The 19,452-nt window shown below is 44.0% G+C and overlaps 1 protein-coding gene across 10 annotated transcripts; it reads right to left on the bottom strand.

Moving 5' to 3' along the window:
- Positions 1-182: 182 nt before the first annotated feature.
- On the bottom strand, positions 183-18,373 carry PHC1 (polyhomeotic homolog 1). Of its 10 annotated transcripts, none has more exons than XM_073685177.1 (15): positions 18,245-18,373; positions 14,220-14,347; positions 13,707-13,817; positions 12,250-12,327; positions 12,021-12,173; positions 11,607-11,768; positions 8,075-8,399; positions 7,016-7,572; positions 6,805-6,931; positions 6,490-6,677; positions 6,305-6,416; positions 4,822-4,927; positions 4,182-4,341; positions 2,095-2,320; positions 183-588 (listed from the first exon to the last, which is right to left on the bottom strand). In XM_073685177.1, the coding sequence occupies exons 2-15, from the start codon at positions 14,331-14,333 to the stop codon at positions 434-436; spliced, it is 2,574 nt and encodes an 857-aa protein (XP_073541278.1). In that variant the 5' UTR covers positions 14,334-14,347; positions 18,245-18,373; the 3' UTR covers positions 183-433. The 10 variants fall into 10 exon arrangements, with proteins under 10 accessions (XP_073541278.1, XP_073541284.1, XP_073541281.1 ...); XM_073685183.1 differs by having other exon boundaries at positions 4,191-4,341; positions 11,607-11,765; positions 12,021-12,170; positions 18,182-18,364; XM_073685180.1 differs by having other exon boundaries at positions 12,021-12,170; positions 18,182-18,364.
- Positions 18,374-19,452: the final 1,079 nt, after the last annotated feature.

The following is a 19,452-nucleotide window of genomic DNA, read 5'->3' on the forward strand; positions in this document are numbered from 1 at the left end:
GCCTTTATCTGTATTTCACCTACAGATTTTTGCTACGTAGATCAATGTCTTCTGCCCCTCTCCACCAAACCAGGAACCCATTAATGTGTCCGTAGACACGTCTAATTGATCGGCGCGAGGCTCGGGCTGCCTTCAGCTTCCCCTTACTAGGCACAGTACCTGAATGACCAGATACAGACATGTAGAAGATATAGATATATATGGAGAGTAATAATGTAGAGATGGTAAAAGAAGAGCTTGTAGCGCGAGTGTAGGAAAGTTTTTTTTAGTTTGTTTGTTTTGGGTTTTTTTAAGAAATGGGGGCCAGTTGTAAAGACCGCTGATATCCCAATTTTTTTTTTTCCTTAAGTCTTCCCTACTCTTTCAATTAGCCCTGGGGAGTCCTCAGTCATTGTCTCCACCTCCTTGTGCTTTGTAGGGATAACTTGAAGAATTAAGTCTCTTTTAACAGGTTAATTTTGGCGCAGATTTTCAATGCAGGTCCGAGTTTAATGTTTAGGGCGCTCATAAGGTGCTCTTCTTTCAAGAGCAGCAGAGCCTGCCCATCAATCTCTTGAGATCGGAAATCTTCCGCTAAGTCTTGGCAACCTGTCGATAAAGGAAAAAAAAAAAAAATGAATGAAAGTGATATCTCTGCTATTGCCATTTACCTAATTTAACCGTTTTATTTCTAATGACGGGAAGAAAAATATAAGCAGTGATCTCATGTGATTGTTAGAACACATACATCCGAGTGAGGCCGATCCATGATTTTCAGAAATACAACACATAACAACCCCATAGACAATAAGGTGGTAACAAGTCCGTGTTTTTTAGCAGACTGTGTGCCTGAGCAAAAAAAGAGGATTTTTTGTACTCACCGTAAAATCCCTTTCTCGGAGGCTTCATTGGTTTCCTGTGTCCCCCAATGAAGCGATAGAGAAATTATGGACACATGTATGTTTTTTTTACCGGCATCATGGATGAAAAGTGCCAATATAAGTCTATGGGTCCTGTGACAATCAAGTACAGCACACAGATGGCATCTGGCTGCAGTGAGTGTGTTGTCCGTAATTAACATGGCAAAGTAAAGGAGAAGCTTTGTAATTTCTTTGTCCAGGCATGAAAATCACAGAGAAAACACTGGTAAGTATAGAGGAGAACTTGATCATGGAGCCCAATGCTCCAACGTGTCTAGAAACAAATCTACTTTTAATGTATGTGCACACTGCAACTTTTTCATGTGAATTTCACTTTGCAATCCACCTTAAAAAGCATTCCATGAAATCAACATAATGCACAGCGACGTCAAAACAACATTGCTGTGTACATGGACTGTCTAACGTTGTGTCTTTTAGCTACCTCAGGGTTCGGAAAACCTGAAGTGATTAAAAAAAATGACATGTTTGTTCTTCGGCCGGCTTCCACTGGGAAGTTACCCACTATCTATCCTTAACAGTATATAGTAAAAGACGCCAATGGTTTATTTTAGGCCTCATTCACATGTCCAAGTTTAAACACATACGTGGAAAAATAGTACCGGTGACATCAGAATTGTGCATCTTTGTGTCCGAACTTTACCATCCGTGTGTCCGTTTTTACCATCAGTGCGGTCATCAGTGTTTTTCACGGATTGATAAAGAAATAAGTTACAGAGCTTCTCCTATAATCTGCAATATTAAACACAATCCGCACACGTATGCCATCCATGTGCTTTGCATGTTTTTCATGGACTCAGACTTGTATTGTCCTTTTACATCCGTGCTGCCAGAAGAAAACGGTCATGTCGCCGTGTGTTCTGCACAGACACTCGGGTCCGTGAAAAACACAGACATGTGAACAACAGCACAGATTATATTGGATCCATTTTTTCACAGATTCAGACATCAGTGTTGCACGTACATGTTGTATGAGGCCTTAAAATTGTGTGTTTACTCATGGGCAGATGTTTCAGATTACAGGATAAATGATTATTGATTAGTGGGGGTCAGACCACTGAGACCCCTAATGATAGGCAGAAAGGGGAACTGTTAAACAGTGCAAAAATCAAACCCACATTACTGGTAATTCCACAACACACGCACAAAGTAAAGAAGAGCACCATGTCCACATTACCTTGCAGAGAAGAAATAAACTCGTACACTTCCTCCACACTCCAGCGACTGGGATTGCTTGACAGAAACACTGGATTGATCCCCAGCAGTTCAGAATTTGAGGGTCCGCTCGTTGGAGTGCTGCCGTCTCTCTCCCGCTGTGGAGTTCTGCAGGACGGTGGTGCTGGAGAAGTTGGAGAGAAAGCTTCTTCATAGCTGGAGTTATCAGATCCCCGGCTGGAGTCCTCCTGCAAGAAAGGGGAGATTGTTAGGAATCAGAACCCAGCACAGGAAAGTAGTCATCTCCAAACTATACTCTGGGTCAGCAATCCTTCGCCAAAACACTAAAAAAACATTAGGGCAAGTGACCTATGAACTAATAGGCATTAGTGCAGCACATTGTGCATTTAACACTATAATCAATGTACCATTACTAATGCCATATGTAAGGGGTTATCAGTAAGAATTTCTCCTACACAGCACCGGAAAAAGAACTATGAAAGAAAAAATCCTTCCCCGATGGAAAGACCACATCTGCAATATATGAAAAAGGCCTAAAATGGGCCATCAACTGTCTGATTGTTAGATGTCAAACCCCTGAAAGTGGTGGACATCTTGTTAAAAGAATAAAATTGCAAAGGGCTGGTAGAACAAGTAACTTGGCCTCTTTTTAAAAATCCTCTGTTCTCAAGAATGAAGGGATCTTTAAAAAGGGGTATTCCCATCTCCAATATCCTATCCCAATATGTAGGATCTGTAATACCTCCAATTAGAAATGTAGTATAGTTTTTCTGATTCGTTATGTCACTTACACCATGTGCAGGGCATTGCAGTAGCTTAAGTATCCATGGTTATAACCACTAACAACTGTCATTATATCAGTGGTAGTCACCATGGATACCTCAGGTACTGCAATGCCCTGGACATGAGGTAAGTGATATAGCGAATCAGAAGAACTATAGTACATTTCTAATTGGAGGTATTTGCTAATATTATTACTACTACACCTACTAAATATTGGGATAGGATTTTGGAGATAGGAATACTCCTTTAATGCTACAGTTTACTGCTTGTTGCCCAAGGTTCATCATAGGTGCCAGTCTCTTTGGCAAGGAGCTCAAACTTGCAAGCGCTGCTCTGAAGCTGGCCGGATCGCTAGATGCCCTTGCATGTCTTCTACACTGCAAAAGCAAAACTGCCTCTGCTTGCAGCATGGGAGAACAGTGGTGAGACCATACTGCTGGCCTAAACTGTCAATCTTCAGGGCTCTATGTTCCCTGGCATAAGAAAGCTGGGTGGCAGGGGAGCAGTGCTCTCTTGAACTCAAAAGCTGAGCCTTTTAAACTCTTGACAAATAAAATGGAGAAGTTGAGACACTCCAGCCACTTTATTGTTTATACGGGCAAAGGGATGATTCATATGGGCAGCATTGACTTTTGGAGCCTTTACTAAGAATCAATGAAGGATGGGCGATTAAAGGGGTATTCCCATCTTCAAGATCCTATCCCCAATATGTAGTAGGTGGAATAATAATAATTTTAGTAAATACCTCAAATTAGAAATGTAGTATAGTTCTTCTGATATGTGATGTTGCTTACCCCATGTGCAGGGCATTGCAGCTTAGGTATCTATGGTTACAACCACTAGCACCTAACTAACTGTCACTATATGAATGGTCGTATCAATGGATACCTGAGCTACTGCAATGCCCTGCACATGGGGTAAGAGACATAGTGAATCAGAAAAACTATAATACATTTCTAATTAGAGGTATTTAGTAATATTATTATTACACCTACTACATATTGGGATAGGATCTTGGAGATGGGTAAATCCTTTTAATGTTTGACTTCTGGAAAACTATTTAAATAGCTCTTAGTAGTTTGCACCAAAATCAAAATAAGGAGCTCGGCGCAGAGTGCCCTGCACTGGGATATGATAGCAGGAGGGCAGTGTTGCCTCTCTTCCCGTAGGTACTAAAGGAGTCAATATATTCATATTTTCTATACATTGCTATGGGATCTTTTAAACATTTTGCACTACTGATGTAGCGTTGATGCTTGAAACCATTGTATATCTAGGGAGTGCTAAGAATCAGGCTCCATGCACCTCAGTTACCCGCATTCTCTTTCCCTGGATCTTGGCCCGTGCGATCTCAGAGCTGTTCCTCCGTGGGCCGCGTCTGCGCACTCTCACCCCGCCTGTTTCTTGGAGCTGGTTTAGCTTCTTCCTTTTAAGACGTAATTGGTGACTGCAGCTTACATTATATCTAACAGAGAAACATACTTGTATGTAGAAATACTAATACTGATGGGTTCTTTATAATCCACCTCTTACAAAAAAAAAAAAAAATCCAGTTAAAAGGATTATTCCAAACTTAAGTGCGGCTCTGCAGAAGCATCATCTTCAATAACGCAAAGCTGCGTATGCTCGACCACCGCTCCATTGTCTATAGGACTGCCAGAAATGGCCGAGCAATGTACTCTGTGTTCTCCAGCAGTCCCAGGGACAACGAATGAAGCCGGGCTGAAGCATTTGCTTTGATGCTCCAGTCAAGACCATAGAGTGTTACATTTCCTCCTATTGAAAATAAAAGATTCCAGGAGGGATAACGGCCCAGGTCATGGCGATCAGCTGATCTTCTGCAGGGCTACATTTAGAAGAGTGGTGATCCCGATTGGCCAACTCCTTTAAGATTGCCTGATTTCTGAGGAAGATCACATAGAAATGCTTATGCTTTCAGATTTACCTTTTGGCACAAGTTAAAGAGCAGAATCTCTTTGAGCCACGGAATTGATTTGCTGAGGTGACCTTCCCACAATACTCACACTTCATCAGCTTCGGGTTTCCAGAATCTAAAAAGATGCAAAAATAGTTTAAAAGATTAAAGGAAAATTTATCAGATGGTGATAATTCCAGATGAGGATTAAAGATATTTACACATAAAATTACATGAGGGGAGTGATAACATGGAAAGAGGGCTGACTAGTCTGGGGAACTAATGCCCCATCGACTAGTCAAAGCCCTCATTAGCACAGGAAACAGGGACATTATAAATGCTTTTTTTAAAGCATTGATTTAACTGAAGAACGTTATACAGAGCTGGTTAAGCAGAGAGTTTAATCATACATAGGTGAGTGCTGCTGGGTTGGGGGGCATGAAGAACTTGACAGATTTCCTTTAAGTCCTTTTCTGCCGGTAAACTGGAGTAAAACAGTTGCAAATTTTTGAGCAATGCGAAGTTGCAGAAAAGTTTAGCAACTTTTAGTATTTTTTAGGTTTGTGTCACCATATGAAAAGTTGGTTTAATTTGTGTAAAGGGCGAGATTCACTGTAGTTTACACAACAAAAGTGGGGTAAGTTATAACAGAAGTGTGCTCTTGTCCATGGCGCACGGGCAGCTGAAATATGCGCCAAATTCACCTGCCTCTTCACGAATTTGGTGCATGCTATGCTGGCGGACTCTGGATTAAGACTGGTGTAACGCAAACCAAGCTTGATGAATTCCCTCATAGTGTTAGCAATCAATACCTGACTAAGTAAGTGGAACCATCATCAGTCCAGGGTCGGCACTTTTTATATAAGAAATCAGTGGGCAGCTGCAGACTGACGATTTATCTACATATAACTTATCAAGAGTGGCCAGAAATGTCCCTAATGCCCCCCTAAAGGACCTGACTTTCTAGCTCAAGTCTGTTCCCCACTCCCAGGTTGTGTGATTCCATAATACTCCATGGCCTTTCCTTGCTGTGAACGCGCGATATTGCATGTGTTATTGCAAGAACTCGCTGCTGCAGCAGTCATCCGATTTATGACCCTACTTTTTTAATTCTCGCGATAGCACCACACAAGGGCGGCACTTACGCACATTCATGGACCAGCGTTCTCCAGTAAAATGTCGCCGGGGGCGGTGCATGCCCAGATTAACCTCTGGCAGTCTCCAGCTAAACGACACTGGTGGCTGCGATTGGGATCTTGGCTCAATGACGAGCCAAGATCTCGGTCTGTGAATGCGCCACCAGCGGCGCCGTTTTGCTGGAGACTTCCACCGCCTTCCTGCAGCAGAGACCTTGCTCCGCCGCCGAAGCCCCCTCCCCACAGTGAGCCAGGTACATTTGGACTATAAGACGCACTCCATTTCCTCCTCAATTCGGGTGAAAAAAGTGCATCTTGTAGTTCGAAAAATACGGTAGATGTGAACAACAGCCCACAAAGAAGATAAAGGGACATACCGCTAAAAGTCTGATCTAATGGAGGATGAGGGAGCAGACTCTCTACTGGAGGCAGAGCAGTAACCGCTGCAGGGGTCTTTTCTGGGTCCTTTGGTATCTGAGGACTGCCAACCTAGAAGGAGAAACAATAATTTAGGAAACAATAAGGAATAATATCTTTTGTGAACACTTGTAATGGTGCTTACGGGAAAGGGTTCGGCTCCCTCCTGGATGACAAAGCCCTCTATAATATGAGTCAGGATCTGCGGCTTCACAATGGCTTGTGGGGGCTTGGTGTCACTGTGCTGACGAGAAGTGACAGAGAGCGTGGGGGCGCATGGAGGAGCGGACCCAGCGAGAGCTGGAGAGACTAGAGAGGCAGCTTCAGACTTATCTGTGGGTTGCAAATAAAATGAACGTTTTCAAGAAAAAAAAAATTATAATCCGTTCACAGAACACAGAAATAAAAAATCGTAAAAAGCAAAAAAAAATAAAAATTTCCAGAATTGATATCCACCCACCAGCTGGAGTGCTGCTCTCCTCCACTGCAGGCGGAGTGTCTGCTGGGGGCGATGCTTTTACAGGTAGTGTTGGCGATTCTTCCCGGTCTTCCTCTGACTTCCTCTTCGCAGCTGCAGACATCTTGCCCTATGAAACCAATACACAATCGTAAATATATAATTTAAAAAAAAAAAAGTGGATCATAGGATTTTCATTCCAACCAAGACCCACCTGCAGAACTCCATAAAATGCAGCTTGGGCTTCCTGCACAGTACCTGACACGGCACTGGGGACCGGGGCAGGAGACGGAGGCAGTGTGATCTGTGTTAAGGAAGACCCCTGTGATGGAACCTGGGGAGCGCCGAGGGCCATAGCTTGGGCAGGACCCTGCTGTCTAGCACCCACGAGTTGAACAGGAATGTGAGGTTGGTTAGGAGGGGGTGTAGGAAGCGGTCTCGCACTTTGTATGGGTTTTGATACCAGATGTCCTTGTAGATTTAAAGGTGGAATCCCTTTGCCTGGTTGTTTGGGCTGAATGGGCACCGGGGCTTTAGTTGGCAGAGTCGCCTCGGGACTCTGCAGCATAGGTTGTACAACCAGGGTCTGTTGTGCAGGAGTTGCCTGCAAGCCTTGCTGAGAGGCGGCCTGCGGCTGCTGCTGTGCCAGCTGTAGATGGGCAGAGGCATGGACGAGCTGTGACTGACGGTGCTGATGGATGGCGATCTGCTGCTGGAACACCACCTGCTTCTGTTGTAGGACTGAATGAGGCTGAATATGAGTGTAAGTGGCTGATGGATAGATCAGGAGAAAGGGGGAGAAAAAAAGAGAGAGATATGGAATAAGTGTTGGAGTTCAAAAGGCATAAGAAAGCAGTAGAATGGTGAGAAAATGGAGCATAATACAATAGAAAAATAAATAATCAGTTAATAGTCAATTTCGTAAAAAGAAATGACATTTATGTTGCAAAATACAACTGCATTAAGTTGGACAAAAGAAATAATTCATTATTGCATTAGCTCTTTTTCTGTATAGTTTTTGTGGCCGGGTTCTTTTTTTTTTTGACATTTGCGCCTTTTGTTAAATCTTTTTCCATTATATTGTCTTTTTTATGTTTGTCATTCTGTTCAGGGTTTCCAGAGGTTTTTGGTCCATTGATCAATTGCAACCTTTTAAAAAGTCGCACAAAATTGTTGAGCGAATTTATTTTAAAAAGTATTCAATCAAACTTTTCTAAAAGGATAAGGAAAGGGGAATATTTTCGACAATACCAAGATTTCTATTTGAACTCACCAGAGCTAATAAGGGTCTGGTTGGGGGCTGGTGTGGCAGCTCTGGTCAGGTTGATCCCGACACTTTGCTGCACAGCCTCTCCTTCTGCTTTTCTCCCCTCCGCCTCTGTCTGACTCCCCTGACTCACAGTGCCCCCTGTTGGGCCCATCGGACTCTTCACATTCTGTTGTACTGGAGATGACGGCAGTTGTGAAGGTGCTGAAGAAGAGGGCATTGGGTGAGTGGCCGGTTTGGACAGTGTAGGTGCAGCATGAGCAATGGTAGGCCCTGCAGCCGTGGACGTGGGTTGAGCAGTTTGCTGACCTCGAACAGCCAAGTTCTGAACCTAAATACAAAAAAAAAAAAAAAAAATTGAAACTTTGTCCAATTCAGTGGTGCAAATCTATAGGGGAACAGCGAGCTATAACCAGAGATCCCTATGGTGATTGAAGTTTGTTTCTTTAAGATCACACAAGTGTCCGAGGGTAGCAGCCATTGTGCACATTGGACACTCGTGGGCGTGTATGTTGGACCTTATTGTTTTTTAGTCTTTTATTCCTGTCTTTCACGGAGGGTGGGGAAGGGATGCATTCCAACCATGAACTTGTTGATGAGTAGGTGAACTTTTTAATTCTGAATTTTTGTTTTTTTTCCTACCCTTCTTCCAAGAGTCATCATTATTTTTTTTTTAAATGTTGAGTCTAAATAGCTACATGAAGGCTTGACATTTGCTGGATGAGCTGATAACTTGAATGCTGTCATTCAAAACTATCATAAGGCTGTGTGCCCACGATACGTTTTGTAAGCGTTTCCGCAGCAGCAAAAACGCTGCAGAAACGCTTAAAAAACGCATGGTAGAAGGCCTGCCATGTTCCCCAATGATAATCCGCATGTGCTGTGCACATGCTGCGGAAATTTCCGCTGCGGATTATCATTGCGGAAAAAAACGCAGCACTACCAATTATTTTGCGGAAGCGCTGCGTTTTCGCCGCCATTGACTTGCATTGAAAAGCATGGATTATGCATCACTGTATATGTAGATGCACATTCCTCCGGACCCAGGTGCCATAGAACCTGTGAAAAAAATAAAATAAAAAATAAATGTTATATTTACCTTCTGATGGCCCCCGCTGCGTTCGTCCTCCCTTGCCGGCAGATCGCGGTGGACTGAAGGACCTGCGCTGACGTCCTAGTCATGTGACGGCAGGTCCTTCAGTGTACCGCGATCTGCCGGCAGCCAGGACGGAGCGAAGCAAGACACCGGGGGCCATCGGAAGGCAAGTATAGATTTATTTATTTTTTTTAACCATTCTTTAAGGTCACAGTATATAAATCCATGCCGGTTGCATGGATTTATATAGTGTGACCAAGTTGTCAAGCACTTTCCAAGTGATGCTAAAATCGCTTGGAAAGTGCTTGTCAACCCGCATGAGGAAATGCAAGTGAAGAACGCTTCACATCCGCATGTCCCTGACAGGAAAAACGCATGTACAATCTGCATGTACAATAAGCATGCGTTTTTTCTGCCAGGGAGATGCAGAAACGGTCAGGAAAAATCGGGAGCATTTCTGCATCGTGGGCACATAGCCTATAATGTATTAAAAACAGGAAAAATACTGACGGAAATGCAATTCCAAAAATCGTTTAATTGGGGTTTTGTTTTTACGGCTTTCACTGTGAGAAGTGACCTGGAAATATGAAGCTCCTTGTGAGCACGATTACTGTAATATCAAACGTGTTTATTTTTTTAAACATATTTTAGTTGGCTTATATTGTGTGTTGAGCTGACGTTTTTATTGGTACCATGTTGGGATACCGACGAGACTTCAATCGCTTTTTATTCTAATTTTCAGGGATCGGCATTGGCAATGAGATTTTTTTTTACTCTTTACAGCATTTTCATATAGGGTAATTTTATATTTTCATAGATCGGAATTTCACAAGCAAGGCGATACTAAATATGTTTAATTTATATTTGAATTGGGGGGGAAAGAAAAAAAAAAAAGAGAAGGAGGGGGATTTAAAGTTTAAAGGAACTTTCCGTGAAAACCACTCTCCCCAGGATTCAGTTTATTTTAAAGAAACACATTCTGTTTTACTCATTCTCTCCGGATCCAGTGCTGAGTCTCTGCTGCTCCCGATGTCTGTTATTGTCTGCAGCGCTGACATCACACTCACAGGTTTTGCCCGAGTTGACAGCATGAGCCGCTGAGCTCACAGATTGGCTGCAGTGCCGTCGACATGACATCAGCACTGCAGGCAATAACAGACACCGGGAGCAGCTGCAAAGACTCATGGCTGGACCCGAAGAGGAGGAGTAAAGAAGTTTGTTTCCTTTTAAACAAACTGCAGCAAAGATCAAGGGTTTTCTGAAACTGGAAAACTCTGTTATGCTGAGTTCACACGATGCGTATTTAATGCGTTTCCGCGGCGTTTTTGCAGTTGCGGAAACGCATTAAAAACGCATGGTAGAAGGGCAGCAATGATCCCCAATTGAAATCCGCATGTGCTGTGCCCATGATGCGGATTTTTCCGCAGCGTAAATGCTGCGCTCAAAAATCCGCAGCATGTCAATTAATTTTGCGTAAACGCGGCGTTTTCGCCGCCATTGACTTGCATTAGAACGCGCCAATTCCGCAAGACTGCATTTGTACTTGCGCTATTGGCGCGTTCTAATATGTGGAGGAGAGGAGAGTCTCATCCACACCCAGGTACCATTAAAAGAGCTGTAAAACAAGAATAAAATAAAAAATATATATATACTTACCATCTGTCGGCCCGCGCACCGCTCCTGCTTGGTTCCCGGCACTTGCAGTGAGTTGTAGGACCTGTGCTGACGTCAGAGTCATGTGACGGGTCACGTGACGCTGAAGTCGGCAGATCTTTCAATTCAAAGTTGCCGGGAGAATGGATTGAGCAGGACAGCGCGGGCCATCGGAGGTAAGTATATACACTCTCTCGGGTCACACTATATAAATCCATGCTGTTTGCATGGGTTTATATAGTGTGACCTAGTTGTCAAGCACTTTCCAAGTGATGCTAAAATCGCCTGGAAAGCGCTTGTCAATCCACATGCGGAAACGCATGTGAATCCGCATGTATTCCGCAGGAAAAACGCATGCACAATCTGCATGCGTTTTTTCTGCCAGGGAGATGCAGAAATGATGCAGAAATTTTCTGCTTCATTTCTGCATCGTGTGCACATACCCTTAAACTTTAATATTTTTTTTCAACATTTTTTTATTTATTTTTCAGCTCCCTCTCCAGAGGACTTAAACTTGTGATCACTTCTTCTATATAGAGCAATAATTCAGTAATGCAGTAAATAGTAGAAATGAATGAGGTTGGGCTTCTTGGGAGTACAAAGATGGCAGCAACAGGCGGCTTTGAGTAGATCCCCAGCTGCCATGGCTAGCTTCAAATCACTGCTATTAGAGGCCTCGGCTCACTTTACGTACCCACACCAGACGTGTGACAGACATGCACATCACAAGTCAAGCAGGGGGTAAATATCTGATCTTTCCCAATATCATGATAAGATTTTCCAGCCTACCTGGTCAGAGTCTTGATGCATGCCTTGGTTCTGGGGGGATGCCACTTCCTGCTGGACTGTAGCCACAGAGCCATTGGGCATTAGAATAAGCTGGGAGTTCAGAGGGACACCTCGATTCAGAGAGCGATTGACTTGTAGAAGATTACCAAGCTGCGGCTGCTGCTGACAGAAAATTTAAAATGAGTAAAAGTGAAAATGTGAATTTAATTCACTCTAAAAATGCAAGCCAAGCCTAGAAAGGGACTTCCGGGATGTATGTAAAGCTAGTAAAAATGTTAAACGTTTGCCCCGTCCTCACTGTGAGGCAGAGAGCTGCTAGCGATGCAACGCTGCATTTTAGGATATTTTGCAGCTGTTATCCCCTCCAGTGATGCCAGTGAGAAGTCCTTGCACTGAATTCATCGTCTTACTTACTCGGAGGTACATTTGTGTCTGTGACTGGCTGAGAGGTGGGGAGCTGGCATTGCTGAGCAAAACGGACTGTGTGAGCGTTGTAGCACTAGGTGCGGTGACATTCTGGGCACGACTCAGGAGCTGGGCCGACGAGCTGGTAGACAGATTCACCTGCTGAGGAAACCAGAAAAGTGAACCCACTGCTGACTTTCATAAAATGTCAGATCTGTAGCCAATAGTCACTACTTACCGATCCTTGCGTGGTGCTCGTCTGCTGATTGGAAACGGTGTTAGGAGAGGCGGCCTGGCGGGTGGCAGCAATCGTTGCCTGTAGTGGCAAAATAAGAAAAGCTGAAGGTCACAGGATATTACAGCTTTCATTGATCAGCTGATAAGAATCAGTACGATGGTAAAGCACAAAATAGTCAATGGTCCCCAGATAAAGACAATCGTCAGAAGTGACATGTCGGACTATGCACATGGAAATGCGTAGAGATGTAGACTATAAGGAGATGAGTATTAGGACACACCTCACACAGGAAGGAAAAACGTCTTTCCTCTTCAATATTCCCCCATCACCTGTGAGTGATACTATTGGAAAGTGTTCAGGAACCGCAGCAGCTCAGCCTCAAAGTGGAGACCACGGAAAGTTACAGAGCGGGGTCACCGCCGAGGAGCAGAAACAGAAAAGTCCCCTGTCTGACTGCATTGTGACAGCTATAAAAAGTTTTGTGGAGGAGGGATAATGCTATGGGCTTCACTTTCAGAAGTCGGCCTTGGCCCTTTAGTTTCACTGAAGGGAAATCTTAAGGACATTCTGGACAATTGCAGCTTCCAACTTTGTGGGAACGGTTCAGGAAGGGGGGGGGCCCTTTCAGCTTCTCATAACTATGCCCAGTGCACAAGGTCCATAGAGGCATAGGGCTTGATTCATCAATACCGGCATTGTTCACACCCATCTTGATGAAGGGGCGTGCTGGAGTCAGATGTCCCTGATTCATGAAGAGGTGAACGCCTTTTCATGAATCTGGATTGTCTGATGACTGGTGCGTGCGGCACGCCAAGACTCACTACAGTCAGGTACTAGAGTGAGATTTATGGTGTAGGAAACACCACAGCAACTCATAAATTAGATAAGCTGTGGCATCGCACCCATGCCGCGCCCGTCCCGGCAACATCATTTCAGCAAAGCTGGGAAAAACTGGTGTGAAGATGCCAAAAGTTGCAAAATGTAACCGCAACTCCGAGTTGCGTCTAAATTTTCAGATTTCTCAACATTTTTATGCTAGGATTCAGGAGTGAAAGCTTTGATGAATCGGGCCCATGGTTAAGGAGGGGGGGGTGGATGTTGACGAGCACGACCGGCTGCACAGAGACCTGATCTCAGCTCCATCCAACATCTTTGAGATGAACTAGAACAGAGATTGTGAGACCGACCCTCTCCTCCAACATCATCTTACCAAGCCTGTCCTGTATGGACAGGCAAAAATCCACACAGACTCCTCCACAATCCTTTGCAAAAGAGTGTAAGCTGTTATAGTTGTATACTAATCTCTATGGATTTAGATTGCTTATAAAATCTCCTGTAGGTGTCCCAATACTTTATATCTATACACTTATCTGGGCAATATTTAAAAAGTGTATTTATATAAATTAAAATGAGCAAAAATGTAATAAACGTTCTCCCTACATGAGAAGATCACCTACCTGCTGAACTGCTGCAAGACTATGTAGCTGCGCATTACTCAGCTGCTGCTGCAACATCAGCTGGTGAAAGTACTGCGCGGCGTTAGGTTGTCTATGTAAAGCCTGCAGAGCCTGCGGGAAAAAAATATATTATATTAGCGCTCACACACAGACCTTGAACTTAACACGTATAAACAGTTTTCGGGGCCCAGGTAGGATCCTGTAATGCAGTCTGGTTAATCTGTAATAATGCTATGGACACAGCAAGTGCCAGAAATCAAACGCTGCTGCTGCTGCATAGACATTTAAAGGGTTAATTTCTACACCTGAAGCGTGCAATGACCAGATATAGATCACCATTAGTATTTCCTGCAAGGTTACTGTGATTAGGAATAAAGCATTCAATGGGATGAATGATGAAAAAAAAATCCACAATAAATTCAGAACTGAAGCTGCTGAAACATAATGGAAACCAATGAAATGGTACAGTAAGTGATGGCTGTAGGATCGCAGCGAGCAGCTTGTGACACATACCTGGACAGCCTGGCGTTCATAGAGAGACATCTGCGATATCTGAGGACGGGAGCTGGTGCCGGATGCTGTACTCCCGTTGGTGGAAGTAGAGTTCTGCTCACTCTCAGTCTCCATATTGGCTCCTGGATCTAAAAAAAAAAAAAAAAATACTGTTTTTTTTATGGCAAAAAATGATTACCACCAAGTGGCTAAGATGCTACGTCCCTGCCAAAGTGAATGTGTGCCTAAATAGTCATCCCAGTTTGAGGTTGTTTGTTCCCGTCGCCGGGTTCTCATTCATAATGGGATTTCACAAGGAATGGAGCCACAAACAGCCAATATTGTCATGTCTGAAATTTTAGCTTTAGGTTCCTTTGAATGTACGTGTCCACGTTTAGAGGCAACTTGGCTAAAATAGGAAAGAACTGTATAACGACCATTAAGGGGGTCATGCATGACATATCCAAAGCCAGCCGGCCAACCCTCCACTGTGAGAGTGGAGGCGGCCGGGCATCTCGACTCTCTCCATTTACTGAATGATCCAAAATGAAAAATATTTTTAAAAATGACGATCCAATGGCGTGTTTTCGTTTTAATAAAAATATTGTTTTTAACAATTCAATGGAGTGACAGCGCCATTGGATTGTCATTTTTTTTATATTTTTTATTTTGGATCTGTATCTTCACCCTCAGCTGGCGGCTGATGATGAGGGCTGCAGTCTGCTAACATCAGAGTTGTGCCTGAGATTGCACAACGATTGCAGGGGAGCCTTTTCAGTATTGGGCTCGAGTAAGCCAGTCTGGGCTGATTCACACATAGGAGCGGTTTTTTTCTTTGCAATTTATTGAATGAGAGTCTCAAAGATTGTACAGCATGTTGAGGATATAAGGATAAGGGATAACCTACTGATCTCCAGGAATCCGGCAGCTAAGATTGGGGCTCTGCAAACAGGGCTGTGGAGTCGTTAAGCCAAACCACCGACTCCTCAATCTCCCTGACTCCACGGCTCCGACTCCACAGCACTGTCTCACTGCTGAGCGTGTACATAAAGTGCAGCACAGATTCATCTCAACTAAAAGCCGAGATCCTTACATCAGGAATAGAACAGACATTTATAGGACATTTCACAACTTTCCCAAATTCATATGAAAACATTTACAGCCCATCCTGCATTGTACTACTGTACCCAATGTATTATATATTTTTGTAGTCGGGTTCAGTCCATTTCATACTGACTCCACAGCCCTGTCTGCAAATCCAAATCTTGAAAAGAATGGAGGTACGCAAGCTCAAACTTCACTCCAATGATTGTGTATAGGGCTGTCCGAAATAGCAATGAATGAGGCATGTGCACCTACGTTAATTTTGAGATTCCAGAGGTCGGACCCCCAGCACACAATTATACCCTAGCCCATAAACAGGGGATAACTTTTTATGTTGGGAATAACCCTCTAAAGTGTTATCACAAGGGATGAGTGGACCCATTGAAGTTCGGGATCTGTATCCGACCAAGCTTTAGTCCAAAGTTTGGGTACCAGAACTGTACCCGAACGCCTTTGAAAACAACCGGAACCAGAACTTTTGAGTCAGTCTTTCTCTCTCTCATGAACGGATTGGATAAAGCCACAGTGATCCCTGTACATCCATGGTGATAACAATATTGAAGTCTCTTTCTCAGAAGCAGATTGCTACGATCCAAACCTTTTCCTATAATAATCAACATTTTTAAAGGAACAGACCGACCCTTGGGATTCATTTTTTCTCATCAGGCAAGTGCGTGGTAAAAAAGTCGCTCAGCACCATACACACAGCCGTATAACAGATCCATAATATGGCGTCTCTGGGATATGTGTTAGTACTGTATTTTTCATTTAATTCAGTCACACAGTTTATTTTACAGAAAAAAACAAGCGGTGGCACTTCCCATCACATGCCATACAATGAAGGCATTTTCCAGGCATTGCTTCTAGGGCAGGATACAGCAGCACAAGAAGTGTCACACATCTATTCCTCCTGACCTGCCCCTAAATATACACAGCAAGAGCGTGCTTTTATGGGGAAAAGGCGAACAAGCCGCTGCCAGACGTCACTGGCAGCACCTTGCCTCCTTTAATCCGCCCGTATACATAATATAAAAGTTTGTGGATTCATCCGATTTGAGTGAACACAATTCCTTGTGTATTCGTTGGAGTAAGTTGTTGCACGTTGATGGTCGGATCGTTTGTAAAAATTACTAGATGTAAACAAAAAAAAGTGTCCGTTCACTGACAGCAAGCAAAAATGTAAACAATGCTTAAAGGGAACCTGTTATGTTAAAAAATGGCTTCTGAGCTGCAGACGGGATGTGAGAGCAGGAGGAGCTGACCAGATTGATATAAAAATGTTATATTAATTATTGACATCCCTAGTGTTTGTATACACGAGTCCAGTGGGCGGTCCTATCGGTGATTGACAGTCTTCCCTGAATGGCTGTGCATGCAGAGATAGCTTTCAATCACTAGTAAGACCGCCCACTGGACTCATATATACAAACACCAGGAATGTCAATTATTTTAATGAATAAACTACAAGTTAAGGGAGATTTCAGATGTTCCGACAAATCAGATTGGCTGCAGGTCACCCAACCTGAGTGTGACAGTTTAATAGAAATACATGAAAATCACACTCCGGAGACCTGCGGCCAGTCCGTGCATCGCATGGTCGTCTGAATGCGCCCTCATAGTGAATTCTTTCCCAAAAACCCATATATCCTTCTGCTCAGCTTCTCCTCCTATACCATGCTGCTCACGGATCAGACCGCATGTGCAATGTGCCGGGTTCCCTTTAATAATTGTAAACTAGTACTAAAATGAAAAAATGTGACCAAGACAGGTAAGTGTTTCCTGCGCTTATCTTAATGTCTTAAACTCCTGGAAAATCCCTGTAGATTTATTTACATAAAAATGATCCCCAATAAAAAGGGTTGTCCACTTTATATGTTTAAAGGGTTATTTCCAAAATAGCAACTTATCTTATCCTATGGATAGGGGACACCTTGGCTTTCACAGCTGACACTTGCAGTGATCCTGAGAATGGAGCGGAGATGTGCATATGCTCAACCCTTCTCCATTCCTTGTATATGAGACTGTCAAAGATATTGGAGTGATGTACTCCGCTTTCTCCAGCAGTCCCATATACACTAAATAGAGTGAAGGTTGAGCATGTGCATAGCTTCGCTCCAGTCAAGACCAAGCTCTGCAGAACGCCGTTTCCAAGATGCAGACCCCCTTCCCTGCCTTCCATGTATAGGGGATAACTGGCTATTTTGGGAATAACCCTTTAAGATTAAAACTGAGCACCCACTGCTTTTCCACAACGGTCTTGTCACCAACGCTTCAATCACGTGACCTCTCATCAGAAGAGTGGAGGGCTCATTTTAGGGCCATTTGCAGTATAATTATATGGAGGAGTCACCCCCTTAACCTATGTCAGATCAGGGGAAATTGTTTCCACCAGGATGCGCCACTTTTATTGTAGATCCCGGTGACGACCATTAAACAGCCCCATCACGCTAAATAGAAACGGCAAAGAACGAGAGAGGAGAGCGGCAAAGAACGAGAGAGGAGAGCGCCAACAGCAGGTGAAGGACTGACAACTGTTAAGGGGGCGTGGCCTGAGGGTCAGAGGTCAAATAACACTGTCATCACGTGATACAATATCTCAACACCAAAACAATGGGGGCCCCCATCAGTGCAGACAGCACCAGTGTCCACCGCCTCATATGGAGGACATTATCGTCTGAGGGAAGAGCAGGGTGGGGAGAAGGCACAGCTGTCATGGCTGCTAGTGACAAGTGTCCCCTTGTGAAGGAGCAGCGCCTGTAAACACACAGTGCAGCAGTACAGCGTACAGGCAGAGGGGGAGGAGCCCCATGTCCCCAGTACACACACACACAGCCTGATACACCCCCTATAGCTCCCGCCATTCCCTGTCCGCCTCTCACCTGCTAGGCCTCCGGTCCTGCGCTGACCCCTGACCCTTTTCCCCCCTGCGGTCCCCCGCTGACCTCTGACCTCTCCCCGCCGCTCTCACTTCGAGCTCAGCTTCTCCCTCTCTGTCTGGTTCTTTCTCTCAGCTCCTGACGTCATTTCCCGTCAGACAGCTCGACTTCCTGGACACGTGACCCTCTTCACCTAACTCCGCCTTCTCTCACCTTTTCGCTTGGTTGTCATGGAGACGGAGGTAGGAGGGGGAGATCCTGCTGCTGCCGCTCACGACACTCACAGGGGAGGAGAAGCTGAGGGGGGCGCGGAGAGGCTGTGGGGGGCGCTGCTCCTCACAGCAGTGTATGGGGGAAACGGAGCTAGATAGAACACCTCTACATTGTGTGGACAGAAATGTGTAGTTTGTATATATATATATATATATTTAGACGTACACACCAACATGTATACTTATATATGTATACACATACGTTTATATACACACACGGTATTTACATACATAAACACATATACTTACCTATATATATATATATATATAAATCCTGGCCAAAAGTGTTGGCACCATTGAAATTGTTCCAGATAATAAAGCAAAACAGGCAAATTGGACATAATTTTACACAAAACCCCAAAAATTGGCCGGACAAAATTGTTGGATCCTCAACTTAATATTGGGTTGCACACCCTTTGGAATAAATAACTGCAATCAATCGCTTCCTATAACTATCATCTTCTTACACCACTAAACTGGAATTTTGGACCACTCTTCTTTTGCAAACTGCTCCATATATGAAGGCGTCTTCTCCCAACAGCAATTTTAAGATTTCCCCACAGGTGATCAATGGGATTTAGATCTGGACTCATTGCTGCCACTTCAGAACTCTCCAGCGCCTTGTTTCCATCCATTTCTGGGGGCTTCTTGAAGTATGTTTAGGGTCATTGTCCTGCTAGAAGACCCATGACCTAGGATGCAAACCCAGCTTTCTGACACTGGGCACTACATTGCGACCCAAAATCCTTTGCTAATCTTCAGATTTCATGATGCCTTGCACACAGTCAAGGCACCCAGTGCCAGAGGCATCAAAACAACCCCAAAATATCTTTGAACCTCCACCATATTTGACTGTAGGTACTCTGTGCTATTCTTTGTAGGCCTCATTGTGTTTTTTGGTAAACAGAATGATGTGCTTTAGCTCCATCTTGGTCTCATCAGTCCACAAGACACTTTCCCAGAAGGATTTTGGCTTACATATATTTTGGCAAACTGCAGTCT

This window comes from Phyllobates terribilis, unplaced genomic scaffold (assembly GCF_046119375.1).
Source record: "Phyllobates terribilis strain yellow unplaced genomic scaffold, ASM4611937v1 Scaffold_5__5_contigs__length_657084704, whole genome shotgun sequence".
NCBI classification, from domain to species: Eukaryota; Metazoa; Chordata; class Amphibia; order Anura; family Dendrobatidae; genus Phyllobates; species Phyllobates terribilis.